This window comes from Convolutriloba macropyga, chromosome 2 (assembly GCF_964194025.1).
Source record: "Convolutriloba macropyga chromosome 2, txConMacr16.3, whole genome shotgun sequence".
NCBI lineage: Eukaryota > Metazoa > Xenacoelomorpha > Acoela > Convolutidae > Convolutriloba > Convolutriloba macropyga.
Window position 1 is genome coordinate 29,056,400 of NC_134469.1, and position 21,701 is coordinate 29,078,100.

Sequence of the window (21,701 nt, forward strand, 5' to 3'; positions counted from 1 at the left end):
GTTGAAGCTACTGGGAAGGCCGTAATGCAAGGTTAAAAGGTCATTTTTAGGAGTTTTTGAGCCCAAAATGGTGCAATTTTTCGTCTTTTCGGATTTTTTGTTCAACCACTCTGAAATTGAGGTTTGTGAAATTTGATAAAGATGTTTTTCAACACTTAATTACTTTTTATGGCCATTTTAAGAGCTATATGTATTGCTACTCCAAACATAAACACAGTATTATATACTAATTTTTAATTCCTGCTATGTTTTTTTAATTCGTCGTCTCCATCAATGATTTTTAAGACCTGACTTCTTGGAATTGACTCTTTCAATGACTTCTAGGGCTTTGCAGTTAAACTTTGTGTACGTGTCGTCATTTCTGCTTTTAGATCAATTGCGTGGCTTACCTCTCTCAAAAAAACGACTTCTGAACTCACTTATGGAACTTTAAATTATATGAACATTTACTTGTTAATAGTGTGCATTAAGTAGTGCCGAACTTATATGTCCTAATACTTGATTATTAGTCTTGAGTTTTTGATTTCGAATATCAATTTTGAAAAAGCTCTTTTAGGGCTTTTTCCTTATAGACCGTATGTGTCATAAAATTGACAGTCCGAATATAACCCAAAAAGTCCAGTGGTCTATTAAAGGACTGGTGGTCAATCTGTCTATCTTATTCCTTTAGTTGTTTCAATTCATGGAAGGCCCCAAGCGTCTATCGCGGCTATTTTCCGGCAATCTGCAGGTTATGTTTTTAATCAATTTCTAAGTGTTATAGCTCTTCAAGTGTTTTTTCTAAACGTCGTTTCTAACAAAACTGTGATAAACACTGAATTCTTAGCAGAATTCAACACAGTGAAACAGATTGTAAGCAGAATTCAACACAGTGAAAAAAGCAGCAAATGCACCACTTAATTGTAAAACGGTAAATGGATAATCTTGCGTCGTGAATTTGAGGCTCTCAATCACATTTTTAGCTCTGGCTTGATTTGTAAACGCTCAATATTGCGACTTCTTGTGCTATGATATGCGAGAGTGGCTATTTCGCTCACTATAATATCAAATTAGTAATAGAAGAGAATATTTTTTCTCAAGTAATATTTTTTAACAAATAGACTGCATTCTTTTTCCTGCTAACTTTTCATGGTAAAGATTGAGACTGAAAATTTTGTTTAAATTAATTTTGTTAATAACTTTTTTATATTTTACAATAAGACTTGTATGAGCCTGTAGCGTAGGCAGGAACTTCCGACTCATGAACTAAATAATCGTATCCTATATATTAAACATGTTTTCATATATTAAACATGTTTATCAGGCCCCTGAACAGCATGTTTAAGAGCTGTCGAACAACATGATAAGACAGATCGCGAGAGGTCAATGACCGAAAAAGTTGATCTCTCGAAAAGTAAATTTTGGATTCAAAAGCGAGGATTCAAAAAATCATTGACCCTAAATTCGAAAAGGGTCAATGACCAAAAAATGTAGTTGCCAAAATGTTCCTGGACCGAGAGAAAACAGGGATGAAAGAAATGCATGACTGGAAAAGCTCGGATGCATTAGCTCGGATGCATAAATGTGTCAATTAGAAGTAGTTGAAAAAGTAGGCTGTGTTTGAAGAATGCTACGATGCAAAACGATTGTACAAAAAGCGCAAATTTTGACTGAAAAGCGGTCCTTTCCTTCTCTTTATTAATAGCTGCGATTGTGATAGCTGAGCGGAGTTATTATTGCCTTTCTCTTGATTTTTAAATTGCTTCGTCAAGATTTTTGTTGCTTCCTTATCAGGTTTCACACTCACTTCAGATCTGGTTTTTGTTCATTCATCTATACAGATTTTACTGAATTCCGTGCGTGACGTCGATTTCCGTACGTGACTCTTATTGGAGCGTTTTCATTCGCGCGTTTAAGTTTGTGGTCATAAGACTTACCTCACTCAACCTCAACTTCCTTACTCTCAAATGATAAATTAACTGAAGTTGAGTGGAAAGTTTTGAGGTTTTTTGAGGGCAGATATTTTTTGAGGTTATAATTGAAGGAAATATTTGGAGGCCGCCAATAGAAACACAGCTCGTGCTTTATGCAATTTATTTTTGAAAGGTGTAATCCCAGAAATAAGTCATAAAAATGAAATTTTTCATCTTGGATGGGTTTTTTTCCGTTTGTGTCCCCCACCAGCTTATTTACACCCCAACCTCCCAGACGCACGTGCCATGTTTTTACCTAATGATTTGCTGTGTATTGACACGTGCTCTGTAATTGGGGGTGCAACCGGAAAAGATCCCTTGGGTCTTTGAGACTGCATATCTACGAAGGTATGGCAGCTATTTTCTGACGATCTTCCAATGTTTTCTTTCTTTCTTTCTTTCTCACTTCTCTTGTAGCTTTTCTTGTCTCCTTTTTTCTGATGTTTTTTCGTATTATCTTCCTTTCTGTTCTCTCTCTCTCTCTCTGTAAATAAGAAGGAAGGGAAAGAAAAGAGCAGGAACGAATGAAATTTATATATATATATATATATATATATATATATATATATATATATATATATATATGCCTTAATTTCTTTCGTTCCTGCTCTTTTCTTCCTCTTCTTTCATTCCTTCATTTGCTTTTTGTGTTATTCGTTTCTCCTTCTCTATTTCGTTTTTTAATCGCGTTTCTTGTTCTCTATATGTATTTCTCCTTTTGTTCTGTCACTTACTTTTGTTATGATTATCTGACCTCGTGCTCACTTCTGATCTTGTTTTTTTTTAATTCTATTATTTATGCAATTTCGACTGAAGGCCGTGCGTGGCTCCATTTTCCACTCTTAGTTGAGCTTTTTTTGCGTATTCTCGTGATTGAAGTTTTCGTCGCGCGTGATTTACCTCACTCAAAAATGAATTTTTACTTTTTAATTTCTATACTTTTGCTTACTTCATTTAGAATATACAAGTTCAACTGATTTTATATCACTCAATTGAGGGTAATTTGAGGGCAGCTAGTCTTTTAAATTTAACTTTTTTAGAATTTGTGTGCTGAATTCCTTGCCCAGGTTATGCTTTACCTGAGATGGGAACAGCAATTCTACAAAACTCGGCCACTCCTTAACGGAGACACGCCTTGTTTAGAGAAAACTTTAATTTTGATGTCACAATAGAGAATACCAGTAACCAGAACCCTAGTAGAGCAAACTTATCAAGAAAATAACTTTTCTACTCCCGATGTCCTTCAAAATGACGTGAAGCAAATAGTAAAAATAAATGATAGAATTGAGTGCTGGCGTGCTTGAAAATTTGCATGCTCATTTTACTCAGCTTGAGGAAAGCAAAATCAACATTGTTTTTAGTTGCTCTTGAAAGAAGCTCATAGTAATTATTGTAAAAGTGTTGGTCTGTTTTATGCAAATTTTTGCTCTTTTCTTACACATTCTTTGACTTCTCAAGTGACTTTTTCACGCTTTCGCTCTTCATTTTTGAGTGATCTCTATTGTTCTCATTCCGAAGTAAAGCTTGTTGCTAAAATAAAGTCGATTGCAGCATAGCAAGAAAAAGAGCCTCATAGCCTAGTGGGCAGCGCTCCTGGTCAGGAGCGGGTGGGCAATGTTTCGAATCCCGCATTGTAAGATATTTTTGCGCCCTTAAAGAAAAAATATCTAGGCTACAGCCCCTTAATTAAACTGCCTCGCTTGTCGTTCAAGAGCAATTCTTCCGACATTAGTCGGTTTATGTTTTAAATATGGTTTTTTAGCAGGCCTTTTCTTCGTTGAACAAACCTTAGTTCACATCTTGTTCAACTTTTGGCGTGAAATCTATTTTTTTTACCTTTCTAATCTAATTTCATTCTTCTCTCATTCTGCTTAAAGGGCTTCTCAGCGGCAGTTACCAATTTATTCTTATGAGGTTTTTTAACCATCTCAACTGCTCATTGATATTAATAGTAGCCCTGAATCCTCTCATTAAGAAACAGGAGTATGTCTATCTGCAAATTTCCGACAAAATAGTTAGCGTTCTTTGTGCAAAAATCATTTCTTTGTTCTTTCAAGCACAATCAGGGTCATCGGACTCAATGGCGGCTATTTGCCATCAATCTGCCGGGTATGTTTAGCACGTGACAGCATAAATTAATCAGAAAAAGCTTTTTGAACTTTTTGTATATAATTTAGTTCAGGAAACTGTCCTTCATGCTCATGAAGTTATATTTTTCATTAAAGTTGTTTATATTCTGCCCTGAATCTTATGCTTCTCAATACGTCCGCTGAAGTGGTAGAGAATCATCAGTCTGAACTTGAGGAATATTTTTCTTAGAGTCGGATATACTGCCAATTTTATCTTTGGTCAGAATTTCAAGCAGAGGGGCTAAATGTGGGAACAGAAATGAAAAAAAAAGTTGCCCTGAAAAACCTTCTTTTACAACCTCTTGATTTGGACTCATTTTAAAACTGATTTTTGTTTTATTATGGAAAATGCATATCAAATGAGTTCTTAGCAGGTCAAAGGCTGTTATCTTTTTTCGTTTGTGGTTTTTTCATGGAAGGTTTTTTCATGTTTTTTATGTTCAAATCGACTTCTAATCGCGTTATATTTTCTGAACTATCAAAAATTTTCACCATGCTTTGTACACTTGTCTTCAGTGAGCACTGCAAGAAATTTTGGGTCTACCTACAGAAAAATTTGAAAACAAAGGGCAACATGGAAATTATTTTGTTGAAATTTTATTTGAAATCGGATCCTGTCTCTGAGTATCATGTACGATCATCTGTAACATACCGAACCATCGGAGACGATTTTCTTTGAAGACTCTCTATGCATTTAATTTTGTTAGAATTCTTATAATTAGCTTTAAAAAAGCACCAATCCTTGGATTGATGAAAGGTCTAGGTACCGCCTGTGCTGTATGTTTTTATATAATGTTTGCTTTTATGAAATGTTTTAAGAGCTTGAAATTAGCTTCTATAATCTCCGATGTTTTGATGAAAGTGTGGTTCGTGTTAGGGGGTCTATTCAGGTGCAACTACTGTGAAAATGGACCAGTACTGGATTCGAACCAGCATCTCTTACTTGCAAGCCTAGTGTGCTACCCAATTACACCAACTGGTCTTAAGCTCTCGAACTTGGGCATCTCTTATAACCCGTTCTTACGTTCTTTCTTGTTCCTCAAGGCTTCATTTCTCTAGCCAAGTATACGTTGAACAAGTAGAGCTTCTTGTCAAGCTTATCTTATGCACAATTTACATTAGGTTGTTCTCTTTCAACCTTCTAACACTCCCCCTTAAATTGCGCATCCTCTCTTTCACAGTTTCTAACTATATTGTCTCTTTTTGCGGTTAAGCTCAGAGACTAGGGTCTGGGCCCATAAGCTGTTAGGGGGTCTATTCAGGTGCAACTACTGTGAAAATGGACCAGTACTGGATTCGAACCAGCATCTCTTACTTGCAAGCCTAGTGTGCTACCCAATTACACCGACTGGTCTTAAGCTCTCGAACTTGGGCATCTCTTATAACCCGTTCTTACGTTCTTTCTTGTTCCTCAAGGCTTCATTTCTCTAGCCAAGTATACGTTGAACAAGTAGAGCTTCTTGTCAAGCTATGTCAAGCTTATCTTATGCACAATTTACATTAGGTTGTTCTCTTTCAACCTTCTAACAGTTCGCATCCTCCATTTTTTAAACGATGTTGGAATGATAACTAATTAAAATTAATTTGAATTGCAGCAATGCGAGAGATGATGTCAAACGAGCACGTTTGTACTCTTCGGACATGACCCCAATGGACGTCAAATCAACATCGAGAAATTTAAAACAATGATAAGCAAGCAAAAACAAGTATGAATATAGATATGCCATTTGAAATGAACTATGATATAAGAATGATTCAGCATATGATAGACAAGGACATGTTACAGCATGATCAGCAACGCACAAAAAGAATGTTTTTTTTAATTGCATTACTTGAACGAAAACCTATATATAAAAATCTGATCGAATTTACAGTTTTACTCGTTAACTCTTAAAACATTAAAATTATGATCCTCACTAACTCCACAAAAGATGAAAGTCGAAAGAAGCCACGTATTGAAATAAGACGCGGTGGTTTTTCAGATAATGCCGTTGACTATTTTTCAGCCTATGAGTGTCATGCTAATCTTTAATATTAATGATATCACAGGTTTATTAAGTCCACTCAAGTTGTTTGGTGCTTAACTGTCGGCAAAGTCTCTTAAACTATGTGATTTGAAATTGGGCTTGTTACTAGGTTCACCATTTGAGGAGAAGCCTTCTGCAGGTAAAATTGCATGGAATAGCTTAGCAACCGCTAACTTCTCTTTTAGTTTGATTGTAATCATATTAATCAGCCAGGTTTTAGCAGATTCTATTGGTTGGATTCCGAGTGACATCTTTCTGCGTGAGACCTTTCGTTTGTGACTTTTTATTGTACGGTTTCTTTAACTGTTGTTTAATTCCCCGTTTAGAAGAATTGTGGTAGAAGTTTTATTGAATGTCATTTTACATTAGAGCTAATTTTGAGATGATTGAATTTCAGTCCATTGTTAATAAAATAATGGAACTGAGGACATTTTTATCTTTCGAATTGTTTGTCCCAATTGTAGAACTTGTTTAGCGAACGCGACCTGCGGAAGCATAGATTTGAGCTTCCAAGGCAACGAGGACGTGTTAGGAGACCAAGATGTTAAGTCAATGACCCCCGATGGTGTTGGGAACAGCAGTAGACCTGTGAGTCAGCAGAAGAGAATACAACGGAAGAGTGGGTGCAAAAACAACCTTACTCAGTACACCATTGAGAATCCTCCTGATTCTCAACTTAGTGACGTCATGCTGCATCATGTTGTCTTGAGTGAGTACATTTTCCTGACCTAATACAGTCCCTTCTAGTGAGTTGTATTTAGCCTTTAAATGAAGCAAAACAAATTGCCGAACGCAACTGCAATGTTCAATTCAAATAACTAAATTATTGATGATAAATTAGTTTGGCTTTTCTCAATCAGTGCGCTTACATTATCTTAGCTTGTGAAACATCCATCACTGACATGAGTTCAACACTACATGATGCGGAATATGATGGTTTTGATCTGCTCGCAATTAATGTGTCTATATCACAATTGTTACATTTTATTATTGAATGTTATTGGATCTTGTTCCTTTAATCATGCTGGTATAGTTAATACAACCAAATTGAATCGAGTCAATTTCGAAAAACGGCAATTATTAGATAACGGCTGTTTAAATTTTGTTATAGCTGCAAAGCTGTAATCTGAACGGAGCTATTTTGCGGTGCTCTTGGTTTTTCACGACTCGAAGAGGAGTATTGGTTTTTTTTACCGCAAGTACTATTCGTTCAGACCGCGTTTTGACCTAAAAGCAAAAGATAATTAGTAAAATTGCCATGTGATTTAATTTGTTCTGAGCAAGGGAACTTTTTTGATCATGCGCTTCGATCAGTGAATGACTTTGCGACTTTGAAAAGTTTTTTTTGACAGAGTGCCGCATATAGATAACCATTTTTTAGCCGTTTTTCGTCCAATTGGCTCAGTTTTCGCTTATAATTTAGATGGTTTGTAGAAATATTTTTAATAGAGGCTGTGGTAATATATGAACATCTGAAATTGATACCACATTGTTTTTAACAGTCTAATAATGCATTTAAATTCTAAATGAGCATAGAATTTCCATGTCATTTTTTGCTTTTTTAAACAAGTTTCTTCATTTTTGGATCTTAAAGCAGATTTTTTCCCAAAATTTTTACTGCATATGGCAATTTACCTTTGATATTTCATGCATTGAACGCCTCTTTACAACGTGAGGTATTTTTGTTTCATAGAATTGTACACATGCTGGCCCGATTTCGACAGTTTTTTATCAAAGTTTTCTCAGTCTGGTTGGTTTTTTGTATTTAGTTTCTAGAAAAAGTTGTTTTGCTCACTGTCAGGGATCCGAATATTTTTTTACTTATTATTGAATGATGTGGTGATCAGTATTTGAAATTCTGCAAGATTTTTTCATAAGTGCCATTTTGAAAAATTCTTTTGACCATTTTATTACAAATTATTTTGTTGTTTGCAATCTTTGAACTCTGTTTCTAAATTTTCATCTATGCAGGAGGATGGCTATGAAATTTTATTCTAAATAAGGAAATCTAACTGTTTTTCTACTTCATTTTTTATTTTGATTTGAAGTTTTCAAATCAAAAACTAGTCTGTTTTTTCTTGTTTTTATTTCTGGTCATTATTCTCCTCATTTTAGCTTGTATCGGTCTACAATTTTCCTGAGACGTATAGGTCTGATCAGCTCTGCTTTTATCATTTGTTTAACATAATTATATTGGCCTTTTTCTTAGATTTTTATTTTGTGTGTAATTGATATCATTTGTCAGTACGGCACAGGGAATTTGCTTGAAATACTGTTTAAACATTTTGACTGATAATTACTTTCTACGAATATTAATGGGGTTTTCTTTTGTTTTCAAACGATTTGTTCCTTTAAATTATATTCTGTTATGCGATTTATGTCGCATTGTATTGTTTTATTGAGTTTATTTATAATTTAATTTAAGCCTCTTGGCTCTTTTTACTATTAAGGATGGATTATTTTGCTAAAAAATTGTCTCTTTGTATGGATTTAGACAAAAATTCACAGTAATGAGAAACAATTTTTTCATTTTTCTCTTTTCAAAAATAGATGTTTGTGAGCTCCTTAGGGTTTGGCTGATATTTGTGCTTGGATAATTTGTTTTGATTTCTTGAAACAACCGTTTTCGTTTGTATGTGTGCTTGTACTACATGGAAAATAAATTGAAGTTTTCTAACTTTTCCCGTTTTTTCTGAAACATATTTTTTGTTCTTTGACTTAAGACTGTTATTTTTTGTGCATTGATGACTTCTTGAGGGAGATATTGGCTATTTGAAGACATTTTGTTCGGAGGATATGACTTTGAGTGGTTTCCGGAAGTCTTCCGGCTTTATTTTTAACCGGAAAAACTATTATTTCAGACGGCATTTTGACCTAAAGAGTGAAATTGACGCGTGAACTAGTTTTGTCTTAGCAAAAGAAATTTTGCTGATCATGCCTTTCGATGAGTGAGTGACGTTTGGACGTGTGTTTTGAAAGAAGGCCCCATATAGATAAACCTTTTCAGTGCCTTTGATTTCCTCATTTTTGGATCTTAAAGTGGATATTTTTAAAATCGGGGCATATGGCAGTTTACCTTTGATATTTCATTTTCGTTTTTTTTAATAGCCGCAAAGCGATAGTGGTTAAAACTTTTGATAAAACTTGCTTTTCAAGTTTTTTCAGCTTCAAGAGACAAGGAACCTCCTCTGGGGTTTGAAAATAGATTACTGTATAATTTCTAGATGTAATGGAATGTCTTTAAGATTTTAACATCACGCATTTTACCCTTTTTTGACAATTTTGGCCATTTTTTTCAATTATTTGAAAATAATATTGTTAATAGCCGCCGTCGGCCTATCAAATGGCTATTATTTAGGCGCTCTCTTTTTTATTTCGCTTTACCTTTTGATCACGTTTTTTGTTTTACATAAGTCACGAGTTTCACGTTTGATTTCTGACTTGCCTCACTCACTTTTTCAACTGAGTAGTTTTTAAATCGATTTACTCAATGAATTACGCAAGATAGTGAATACAGTCAAGGTCAAAAGAGCAAAATCAAAAGAGACAGGATAAACCGATGAAGCCCGGTCATTATCTCATCGAGAATTAGGTTATCTAAGTTCATTAGTGTTTGCTAGCTGACATTGGTATTAAGCTTATTAGCTTTCAGTTTAGAAGCCGAGTTAAGTATAGTTTTAGAATCCAACCGAAACTGCACGCCGAATTAGAACACTTTGTGACACTGGAAAAAGATAGAAAAAAAATTAGGTCAATTTATCTCCTTTTCTTTTTCTGTTTCAATCCCGTTGTGCATCAAGCGTGTCAACGGCGGCTATTTTCCGGCAATCTGCGGGCTATGTATCAGATTTTTTGAGCCTCAAGGGTCAGAAAACTTTCGTTAGGGTTTAATAATAAATAACTGGAAAACTATTTTGGTCATGGAATAATATTCAACTTTTTAATATCACAAGTTTTTGCATTTTTTTTTTAAATTTGCACTTTTGTATTTTATTGTCAGTTTTTAGGTTTCTCTAAACTCAAGAGCCACGGAACTTTATCTAGGGTTTGATAATATGATACTACATAGTTTATAGATGTAATGATATGTTTTTCGTGATTTTAATATCACGAATTTGAGCAATTTTTCAAAATATTTGCAATTTTGTCAAGTTTTGTTTTTTTTCCGGTACCAGGGGCACTGGGACCTACTCCAAGGTTTGATAATTAGCTGTTGCATATTTTCTAGAGTTAATGGGTTCTAGGGTTATGATTTTTAATAACCTAATTGTATTGATCTTTATGAGCCAGTGAAATTTTTAATGTATATGGCAATTTACCTTTGATATTTCATGCATTGAATGCCTCTTTGCAACGTGAGGTATTTTTGTTTTATAGGATTGTACACATGCTTGCCCGATTTCGGCTGTTTTTTTTCAGTTTCGTTTGTTTTTTTGATTTAGTTACTAGAAAAAGTCTTTTTGCTCAATGCCAGGGATCCGAATTTTCTTTTTCTAATAATTGAATGATTAGTTGAAAAATTTTTTGAAAAATTTTGAAAATTTTTTGACCATTTTATGGCAAATTATTTAGTTGTGTCCAATCTTTAAACTATGTTTCTAAATTTTCATCTATACAGGAGGATGGCTATGAAATTCTATTCTGAATAAGGAAATGTAACTGTTTTTCTACTTCATTTTTTTAAATTTGATTTTTAACTTTCGAAAATCAAAAACTAGTTTGTTTTTTCTTGTTTTTATTTCTGTCATTATTCTCCTCATTCTAGCATGTATCAGTCTATAATTTTCCCGAGACGTATAGATCTGATCAGCTCTGCTTTTATCATTTGTTTAAAATAATGATATTGATTATTAGATTTTTATTTTCTTAGATTTTTATTTTGTGTGCAATTGATTTTATTTATCAGTACGGCACAGAGAAATTGCTTGAAATGCCGTTTAAACAGTTTGACTGATAATTACTTTCTACGAATATTAATGGGGTTTTCTTTTGTTTTCAAGCGATTTGTTCCTTTAAATTATATTCTGTTATGCGATTTATGTCGCATTGTATTGTTTTATTGAGTTTATTTATAATTTAATTTAAGCCTCTTGGCTCTATTTACTATTAAGGATGGATTATTTTGCTAAAAAATTGGCTCTTTGTATGGATTTAGACAAAAATTCACAGTAATGAGAAACAATTTTTTCATTTTTCTCTTTTCAAAAATAGATGTTTGTGAGCTCCTTAGGGTTTGGCTGATATTTGTGCTTGGATAATTTGTTTTGATTTCTTGAAACAACCGTTTTCGTTTGTATGTGTGCTTGTACTACATGGAAAATAAATTGAAGTTTTCTAACTTTTCCCGTTTTTTCTGGAACATATTTTTTGTTCTTTGACTTAAGACTGTTGTTTTTTGTGCATTGATGACTTCTTCAGGGAGATATTGGCTATTTGAAGACATTTTGTTCGGAGGATATGACTTTGAGTGGTTTCCGGAAGTCTTCCGGCTTTGTTTTTTTAACCGGAAAAACTATTGTTTCAGACGGCATTTTGACCTAAAAGAGTGAAATTGACCCGTGAACTAGTTTTGTCTTAGCAAAAGAAATTTTGCTGATCATGCCTTTCGATGAGTGAGTGACGTTTTGACGTGTGTTTTCAAAGAAGGCCCCATATTGATAAACCTTTTCAGTGCCTTTGATTTCCTCATTTTTGGATCTTAAAGTGGATGTTTTTAAAATCGGTGCATATGGCAGTTTACCTTTGATATTTCATTTTCGTTTTTTTTTAATAGCCGCGAAGCGATAGTGGCTAAATCTTTTGATAAAACTTGCTTTTCAAGTTTTTTCAGCCTCAAGAGCCAATGAACCTCCTCTAGGGTTTGAAAATAGGTTACTGTATAATTAGATGGAATGTCCTGTGGCAAGTATATTAATCCTGTTTGTCTTTTTTATGCAGTTTTTGCCTGGCCGAATTTTCGTCTGACCCATTTGACTTCTGCGTTCAGTAACGGTATAAAGAGGTAGTTCCCAGTTTCCATTCAGTTCTCTTAGAGCCGTTCAGCTCACTAGTGTTCAAGTATGCGACCAGCAGAAACTGTTTTGGAGACTCATACATATGGTGTGAAGGGCGGTTCTTAGAAATTGATCCCACACCCCACCCATTCTCCGCCCCCCGCATCAGTCCCCCAATCTACTTTTGCACCCCCGCCGCGCTCACCATATGCCCCCTCAATTAATCTAAATGTAGACTCACTAAACCGTGGTTATCTACTTACGAAACCAACCGCTCGCCCGTCGTTTGAGAGCAATTCGCCCGACGCTAGTCGGTTATATTTTCAGTTCGTCGTCCCCAATTCGTCGTCCCCGATGATTCTTACGACCTGACTTCTTGGAATTGACTTTTAGCGAGTGATCTCTACTTCTTTGCGTTTGTTAGAATTTGTGTACGTCACGTTATTTGTTCTGCTTTTAGGTCATTGTGTGCCTTACTTCACTCAAAAAAATGCCTTCTCAAATCATTTATTGAACTTTAAATTTTATGAACATTCACTTGTTAAAGATCAATTGTGTGCATCCAAGTAGTGTCCACTGTAAATGCCCTATTTCTTGAGTATAAAGTCTTGATTTTTTTAGAGTTTTAAATTTGAAAAAGCTCTTGGGACTTTCCTTATAGAGCGTATGTGTCTCATAAAAAAGAGTCCCAATCTAAACCAAAAAGTCTAGTGGTCTATTAAAGGAATGTCTATCTTATTAATTGCTCTTGAACGAAGTCCATAACAATTATTGTAAACGTTTTATTCTTTTTTTCGGCAAATTTTTTGCTTGATAATTTTGCGCTTTTCTTCTAGAACATTCTTTGACTTTTCAAGTGACTTTCTCGCTTTCGTTCTTCATTTTTGAGCGGTCTCTTGATCTCACTCCGAAATAAAGCTTGTTGCTAATATAATTGCAGCAAAGGAAAATAAGGACCAAATAGCACAGTGGTTAGTGCCTATGGTTCTGAAGCGGGAGGTCAATGGTTCGAATCCCGGTGGGGTCGAATTTTTTTGCACCCGCCTGTCGTTCGAGAGCAATTCTTCCGACATTAGTCGGTTTATGTTTTCTGTAGTTGTTTCAATTCCATGAAAGGCCACAAGCGTCTATCGCGGCTGTTTTCCGGCAATCTCCCGGCTCTGTTTTAGAGTTGTACGCATGCTTGCCCGATTTTGGCAGTTTTTGTCCAATTTTTCTGTTTTGTTTGTTTTTTGGATTTAATTACTAGAAAAAGGTTTTTGTGCGCTGCCAGGGATCCTAATTCTCTTCTACTAATAATTGATTGATTTTGTGGCGCTCAGTATTTGAAATTGTGCGAAAATTTCTATTGTGGGTCCTCAAAAACCCTGATTGTGGGTCATCAAAAGCGGGATAAACAGATAACGCCCGGAGGGTATTAAATTCTCTTAGATCCCATCGTGGGTCCTCTAAAACTTCTATTGTGGGTCCTGAAAAACCCTGATTGTGGGTCATCAAAAACGGGATAAACAAAAACTTCTATTGTGGGTCCTCAGAAACCCTGATTGTGGGTCATCAAAAACGGGATAAACAGATAACGCCCGGAGGGCATTAAATTCTCTTAGATCCCATCGGATTGCAAGTTTCTTAAATTATGCGACTCACCGAAACTGTTCTGGAGACATAAATTCATGTTGTGAGGGGCGGTTCTTAGAAGAGTTTGACCACCAGCTCGTCGTTTGAGAGCAACTCGTCTTATGTTAGTAGGTTATGTTTAGTGAAGCTGATATCAAACAAGGCTCTATGTTGTGGGCTCCGTACCCCCTTGATAAGAGATTGGCTCATAGAAAAAAACTTGCTATCTGATTGATGTCTGAAGACCATTTTTTTGTTTTCTCTCCCGTACAAAGCTTGCTTCTCACCTAGCACATCTTTTCTTTTGGGTAATCAGGCCGACTGTCTTACAGATCAGTGCATAAAATTTTTTTCGCAGCCGTCGTCTTTTTAAAGAGTTTTCCTGGTTTCGAAGTTTTGAAAGTTGTCCACATAATTTTGAATCAATCCATGTGTTAAAGTATGTTTTGTTCTTGCTACAGATGAAGAAGTTTTTCTGCGTTTAAAGATCTTGTCAAAATGATGATCTGGAGCGTTTTTTGGAAATTTTCTCTGTACTCATCAAATCAGTCGAACTTGGCGTTAAATGATCAAATTTGTGGGTGTGTTTTGGTATTATTTGCCCGAGAAATCCAATCTCGTTTTTTGGTGATGGGAGATCAGACATCGAGATTCCTGAAGTTGTGTGCTCAGTTTGCATTTCTGTAGAGCATCAAAGGTCTTTGCAAAGCACAACTAAACAGATGTTAAGTCTATTGTATTCTTTTTTTTCAAATATTTTTGCTGTATTTGTTGCAATTGTGTGTTGGTGTGTTTTGTGTTTAGGCTATTGAAATAAAGGAATTCCCCTTCATAATATACCTAATTTTATCTGTCATTCTTCTGTTGTTAATGAAAATTTTATGGAAAATCAGATTGCATTGATTCAAAATGGCGACGATGTTTGAATTCAAAACCAGAATGTCTACTGCAACCGCTGCCTAAGATGCAAAATTATGGAGATCTTAGAGCATCTGATTTTAATATTGACCACTTTAATATTTTCGATGGTTTTAAAGCGCGTTTTGGTTATTGAGTGATGATAAATTCCTTATATAATGTAGTATCAAATTTTCTGAGGCTGATAGAAATGCGAACTCTTTTGTTTGGGTTGTCTTTTGATCTTGCTTCCTCTCCAACAACATTTTGGCATACAATAATATGGCCTCGCTTTTTAGCAGACCGATATTTTTTGCTTCGTTATTGCAGTTGATATGTGGCTGCGAAGTTGCTAATAGATAGGTTGACAAAAATTAACTGAAATTGAAATTTAGAACATAATTAATTTAGAACATAATTTAGAACATAATTAGAACACGCGGAAATTTAAGTGGTGTGAAGGAAGAAAAAAATGAATGATCCTAGCCTATGTTCTAGTTGAGCGTTCTTCTGAATGCACGCTTATATATAGAAGAGATTGGAGAATAAAGGCATGAAGACAGGTTTGAATAAGTACAAATTAAGCTGCTTCAAATGCGACAGGTCACTTATTGATTCACCACCACTACGTTTGTACTGCCGCAATGCTCCAAATCACTATTCCACAGCCTTTAGCCTTGCTCCCTTTAGCCTCCTCACCTTGTGCTGTACTATGTTCACAACAGTCCCCCCATCTATAGAGTCAACCGGCTACAGTTATTAAGATTCTGCTCAAATAAAACCAGAAGCCAGCACCACTATCCACCACTCCTAATTTCAATACGAATTACTACTCTACATTGCTTGGATTGAGACAACTACCAATAAGAAGGCAATAAACGAATGCCTATGTGTTTTTTCTACCATTTCAACAATTTTACACCTCCTGTGAAAAGACGTTTCAGGACTGGTCTGAATGGAGGCCTTTGTTTGTGTTCCATTATTTTGTGATCTCTCTTTCTTCTTTGTTATCGGGAGAGCCATTCATGCTTAATCTTTATTAGCTACAGCAAAATTGAAATCCCTTTCTAATTCTCCCTGTAATGATAGCCGCACAGACAGATTCTTAATTTTGTGTTTATGAGTTGGTTGTGTTGAGTGAGGGGCTGTTTTATTTAATTTTCTCCTAATTTTCAAAGCAGCTATCTGGATGTGATTATGGAACCCCACTCTAAGGTGGGAGAAGATTAACAGGTGAGTTAATGGGAGGGATTTGGGTTTTTATCTGGATCTCGACATATCCATCCACTCCAAGCTCATTATTCGGGCTCTCAGGGGCTATTGTATCTGCTCCTTTCAAATGGATTGCATGTTAACAACTGTGATTGCAAGATTTTGCTTTGCGGCTGTTGCTGCTCTTTTTTGGTTAGTATTTGTTGAAAACACGCCCCTTAATTTAATTGTTGTGAAAATAGAAATGTCTATTCACAAAACAAACCGTCTCAATTTATTGTTGCTTTGGAAAAACTAAGAGCTTTTTTAAACAAAAATTGCATGCCAAATTTGGTCCTTAAAACTTCCACTTTTTACGTACGTCTTTCACTTTTTAATTTCAGGCTCTAGTCAAGAACTGAAGTGCAATGCCAGATCCCTTCTGAAGAAATTATCCGAAAGCATCAGAAATGAGGTACGTGCTTTCTGAAACAATTTTTGGCATTTCACTTTCGCTGTTTCGAAAATGAGCCATTATGAATTGGGAATTGATCGCTATAAAGAAATTCTACTGTATTGATTTAGGAAGGAAGGAGTTAAAATATTATTTTGCTGCTCAAAATCCGATGCTATGATCTCACAAAGTGCGCTCCTTTTCACCAATTCACGAAATGAGATATTATAATGGCTTTAGCTTAGCGAGTTAAGCGCTATCCTCGAGTTTTTATTTCTCTCAAACAAAGTTTGTGGCAATTATATTAGTCCTGTGGTCTTTTTAATGCAATTCTTTGCCGATTTTCGCTTGACCGATTTTCGTCTGACCCTTTTAACTTTTATCCTCAAAAACAGGACAAACAGGTAGAACCCGGGTGGCATTAAGTGTTTGAGCAGCACTCTTAGAGCCTTACGACTCACTAGTCTCTATGTATGCGATTCGCCAAAACTGTTTTGAAACAAATTTTATGCTGTGATGGGCGGATCTTTATAAACGTTTGACCCACTCAGTCAACACCTCTAATGCTAGCATCCCTGAGCTCCAGCTGGCTACTACCGAAGCCAACCACTCGTCGGTAATTCGAGAGCAATTCGTCCGACGTTAGTCGGTTATGTTTAATTAATCTCAAGCGAAGTTTGTAGCAATTCTATTAGTCCTTGTCTTTTTACGAGTCGAAGAGTTATGAGATTCTACAGGTTTTTACGTTTCGAAGAGGAGTATTGGTATTCGACAGGTTTCTTAGCTAGAGCAAGTTTGTTCATGACTTGAATGTTGACTTCTTTCTTTCCGAACATTTACCTCGGTTTTTGATTGTTGACTTTTGTTTTGCGAACATTGGATTTTAACAATAGCTTAGTTTCTAATGTATAGTAATTGGGAACTGATGGTAATATTCAATGCGATGAGTCATTTTGAGATTTTTTGATCCTATATAAGTCAACCCTACGTGTCTAAACTGCCCCTCCCCCCACCTACCTAGCCCCCACCTACCTTTCTACCCCAAAATTGATTTTTTTCAAACTGTTCATTGCTTTTTTCTTTCATATTTCTGAAATAGGTAATGTTAGTTTATCTTGCACGACTCTTTCCGATTCTCTACTGGCTTTGTTTTCGTAGCTGAAGTCATGACTTGAAATTTGACTTTCGTTTGCCAACATTGACTTCTGTTTTAGAATGTTGACCTCTGTTTTCCAACCATGGAGTTTAAAAATAGCGTAGTTTGTAATGTAAAGTAAATAAGAGCTGATGGTAATATTCAACGTGAAAAGGTCATTTTGAGAATTTTTGATCCCATTTAAGTCCATCCAACCTGCCTAACCTACCCCCCCCCCCCCCCCCCAACTGGCCCCCACCCCACACCAACCGCCACCTCCCGCCACACACAACTACCCCCCTCCCTATCCTACCTACCCATATTTCTCACTAAAATTGAATTTTTCTCACTGATATCGCTTTCTTTCTTTCATTTTTCTGAAATAGGTGGGGTTAGATGAGATTTTTGCACGACTCTTCGTTTCCGGTATTCTACCGGCTTTGTTTTTTATGCGATTTTTTGCTTGACTGATTTTTTGTCTGACCCATTTGACGTTTCGTCCTCAAAAACGGGATAAACAGGTAGCGCCAAGCGGGCATTAAGTTCTCTGAGAGCCTTATACTTATGATGTGAAGATCGGTTCTTAGAGGTTGACCAGTGGGGATGTTTTTTGCACCCATAAAACATTTCTAAGCCACATCTTTAAGTTAACTGGCACCGTCTGTCGTTCGAGAGCAATTCATCCCACGTTAGTCGGTTTATGTTCACAGGGGAGTAGACAGAACGAACTGCTGAAAGAACAGACGACAAGAGTTCTGACAGACGTTCATATCGTTGTAGGCGACATAGTAACCCATTTCTCCAATATCCTTGCAATCCTCTTTCCAAACGCCGCATTCCAGTCCGCTGCCGCTCTCATTCCAAAGACCCTGCAAATGGAGCAGGGTGAGTCTTCCGATGATGTCCAGGTAGATGGACATAAAAATAGTCCCAGAAAGATGTCCTTAGACGCGAATGCGAATGAAATTGTTGAAGAAACTTCTTCGAACGAGTTCCCCTTCCAAAATAGCCTTAGCGAGTCACAATCGGGCAGTAAAAACGTGTCACCTAAAGCACATGCGCAAGAGAAAAGACCCAGTAAAGACCTGAATGCTCTAACGCCATCGACTTTGGGGAATCCCGTAGTGCTCATGGAAACCCTTCAGTCCATCAAGGTAGACTTGGCGGCGCATGAAAGTGACATAATGGAACTGAAAATCAGAACAGACGTTCTTTCGGGATTGGAGGTGTCCAATGATGAGCTTAAAGCTGAGCTCATTCGGAAGAGTGAAGAGATTGCCCGTTTGCAGGAGGAGATGAATGAACTTCTGACCAGAAATCGCGAACAGGGAATTCTGTTGGAAGATCTGAAAAACAAACTGGCCGAGTTGAACGAGTTCAATGTGAAAGTTGCAGCTGAGAAAGATAAGTTGGAGCAGAAAATAGAGAAAGTGAAGGAAGAGTGCAAATTGGACAATGTGCAAGAGGTTGAAGTGATGAAAGAACAGAACGAGGCCTGTTTGCGAGAAGTGTTGGAGGAGTTAAGTGTGATCAAGAGTAGTATCAGTGAGAAAGATGGCCAATTGCAGAGACTCAAGGCCGAACTCGTCCATCTGGCAGACAAGTTGGACGAGCAGCTGCTGGATGGCTTGGCCAGAGGTCAAATCGAGAGCGCTACTCAGGTTTGCAAATGTTAACGGTCTAGTTTCGTTGGATGAATTGGTATTTTAAGGGCTGTTATTGCCAACCAAAATAATCACGTTTATCAGAAGTTTTTTGGCATCATACATGACAGCTCTCACAGATTGCATGCTTTGCAAAAATTGTTACATTCATGATTGCACGAATTCCAGTTGCGTGAAATAGCTGTGCTCAGGTTTCGAATTTGGAATTGCGGTTTAGGAAATCTTCATTCTTCAGATTTTTGTTTCGATTCTCTGCGAAGTTCATTTCGTATCAGAAACGTTTCAAACTTAAACAAGCTGACAGATATAAAATACTAATGCCGATCATTGCACTTCTCTGTAGCCATTTATGTTGCACTACCTAATGTGTTTAGGAGGTAACTATCGAGGACTCCCTGTCTAAACTAACAGCTGTTGTGGAGAAGAATTCTCAGGCTATCAACAAATTTAAAACACAAGCTGCTATTCTGGAGAAGTTACAACTCTCCAATTCACAGCTGATAGAATTAGTCGACACCAAAACATTCAAAATAAACGAACTTGAGTCCAAAATATCCGAATTGGAATCAGCCTATGCTGCTGTTTCTGATAAAGACAACCAAGTAGCCGAGTTAAAAGCAAACTTCGAGGTCCAAATTGATGAACTAAAAGAAAATATTAAGAAACTAAACAATGAATTGGTAGAATCGAAGAAAAATATTGAAGAAGATCAGCTGAAACATGATCAAACTGTTGAACATATGGGGCAACAAATTGAAGAGTTGCAGTTTTCAATTAGAGACCGCGATGAAAAACTGTCCAGAATTCAGACTAAATTGGATGTGCTTGTTGAGTGGTTTAACAATTCGCGGGACACCGAGCAGAAAGTTGAAATAGTGGAAAAATCGCAGCAGAAGGAGGATTTGATAAAACCTGATCTGTCGGCCTTGGGAGAGATAGATCACCCGGTAGCTGTTAGCATTGAAATGCTGAAGCAGAGTATTGAGGATAATAGAGTTGAAATATCGAAGCTGCAATCGGCGAGTGTCGTAGGAGACACAGCCAAAGCTGAGAACGAGGATTTGAAAGCGACACTAGAGAAGAACGGAGGTGAGTTGCAGCGTCTGAGAGGAGAGATGGAGTTGATTGCGGACAAGAACGAGAAGCTGAGTGCCGTGTGTGAAGAGTTTGAGAGGAAACAGTGTGACATGGAACAGTAAGTTTCACATAAAATCATCTCATTGAGATTATTTAATCGAGCCGCTTCTCCGAACTCAGATTTTTGTTTAACAAGAAAAAGTAATAACAAGAAAAAAGCTGAGCCAGCGTGTCAGAAATTTTAATCCAATTACACTTGCTGAAATGGTGGACAAACACTCAACCTCGTTAACGAATGTCTTTGTGCAATAAAAGGACGTCATTTATGGGAAACTGTATTCGCGTATTTGCGATTTTTTGCTCCTCAAATTTTGCATTCCTTTCATTTGGCGGATAAGATACAAAATGATACTTCAAGCCTGTTCGACACAAAACCGCAAAAAAAATCAATTTCCTTTGATCTCCCTGTTAATTGGATGAGTTTTTGTCAGCAGAGACCTTGTGATCACAATTCTTCTGTATCAATCAGCGGTATAAAAGCAGGAAAATGTTTCATAACAAATTATTTCAATCAAAACTTCGAAAGGCCTCAACATTTGCGCGAGCAGAGAATTGAAGTCACTATAATTGTTTTTTTTTAGAGAAATCAGCCCTAAATTAATAATTTGCTCCCACATTTTCTGATCTCACTCGTCAATTCTTATTGAAAGCACTGCCCGATGGTGCTTAAGGTTTCCAATGGAAAAGGGAACATTTGTGTCCTCAGGTTGTTCTCAAATTATTAATTGCTGCGATAGCGAGCTATTATTTGCCTTCTCATGGTTTTTGTGATTTTTCGTTTTATAAGTGAGAGAGCAAAAAACCCAGAGAAGTTCAGGGAGTAAATAAAATTAGAAAAGCTTGATTGTGTGAACAAATTCAGAGAAAAGAGACGGTGGTTACTTTGTTTGTACATTCTTTTTTTGAAACAAAGGGAGAAAGTAGTTGGGAAAAAATTCTTCTGTATCAATCAGCGGTATAAAAGCAGGAAAATGTTTCATAACAAATTATTTCAATCAAAACTTCGAAAGGCCTCAACATTTGCGCGAGCAGAGAATTGAAGTCACTATAATTGTTTTTTTTAGAGAAATCAGCCCTAAATTAATAATTTGCTCCCACATTTTCTGATCTCACTCGTCAATTCTTATTGAAAGCACTGCCCGATGGTGCTTAAGGTTTCCAATGGAAAAGGAAACATTTGTGTCCTCAGGTTGTTCTTAAATTATTAATTGCTGCGATAGCGAGCTATTATTTGCCTTCTCATGGTTTTTGTGATTTTTCGTTTTATAAGTGAGAGAGCAGAAAACCCAGAGAAGTTCAGGGAGTAAATAAAATTAGAAAAGCTTGATTGTGTGAACAAATTCAGAGAAAAGAGACGGTGGTTACTTTGTTTGTACATTCTTTTTTTGAAACAAAGGGAGAAAGTAGTTGGGAAAAAATTTTGGCTGAGCGAGCGAATATTTGTTCATATGCCGCATTTTCAAGCTTTTTTGTTTAATAGCCGCGTCCTCAATTGCAGGCGGCTTTTA

At 36.4% G+C, this 21,701-nt stretch overlaps 1 protein-coding gene across 1 annotated transcript in view; it reads left to right on the top strand.

Moving 5' to 3' along the window:
* Positions 1-21,701, top strand: part of LOC142358608 (uncharacterized) — a 591,411-nt gene that overhangs the window by 387,184 nt on the left and 182,526 nt on the right. Inside the window, exons 8-12 of the mRNA XM_075410050.1 lie at positions 6,218-6,247; positions 6,584-6,817; positions 16,208-16,278; positions 18,103-19,053; positions 19,431-20,251. Coding sequence (XP_075266165.1) covers positions 6,218-6,247; positions 6,584-6,817; positions 16,208-16,278; positions 18,103-19,053; positions 19,431-20,251 — 2,107 coding nt within the window. The remainder of the gene's footprint in view (positions 1-6,217; positions 6,248-6,583; positions 6,818-16,207; positions 16,279-18,102; positions 19,054-19,430; positions 20,252-21,701) is intronic.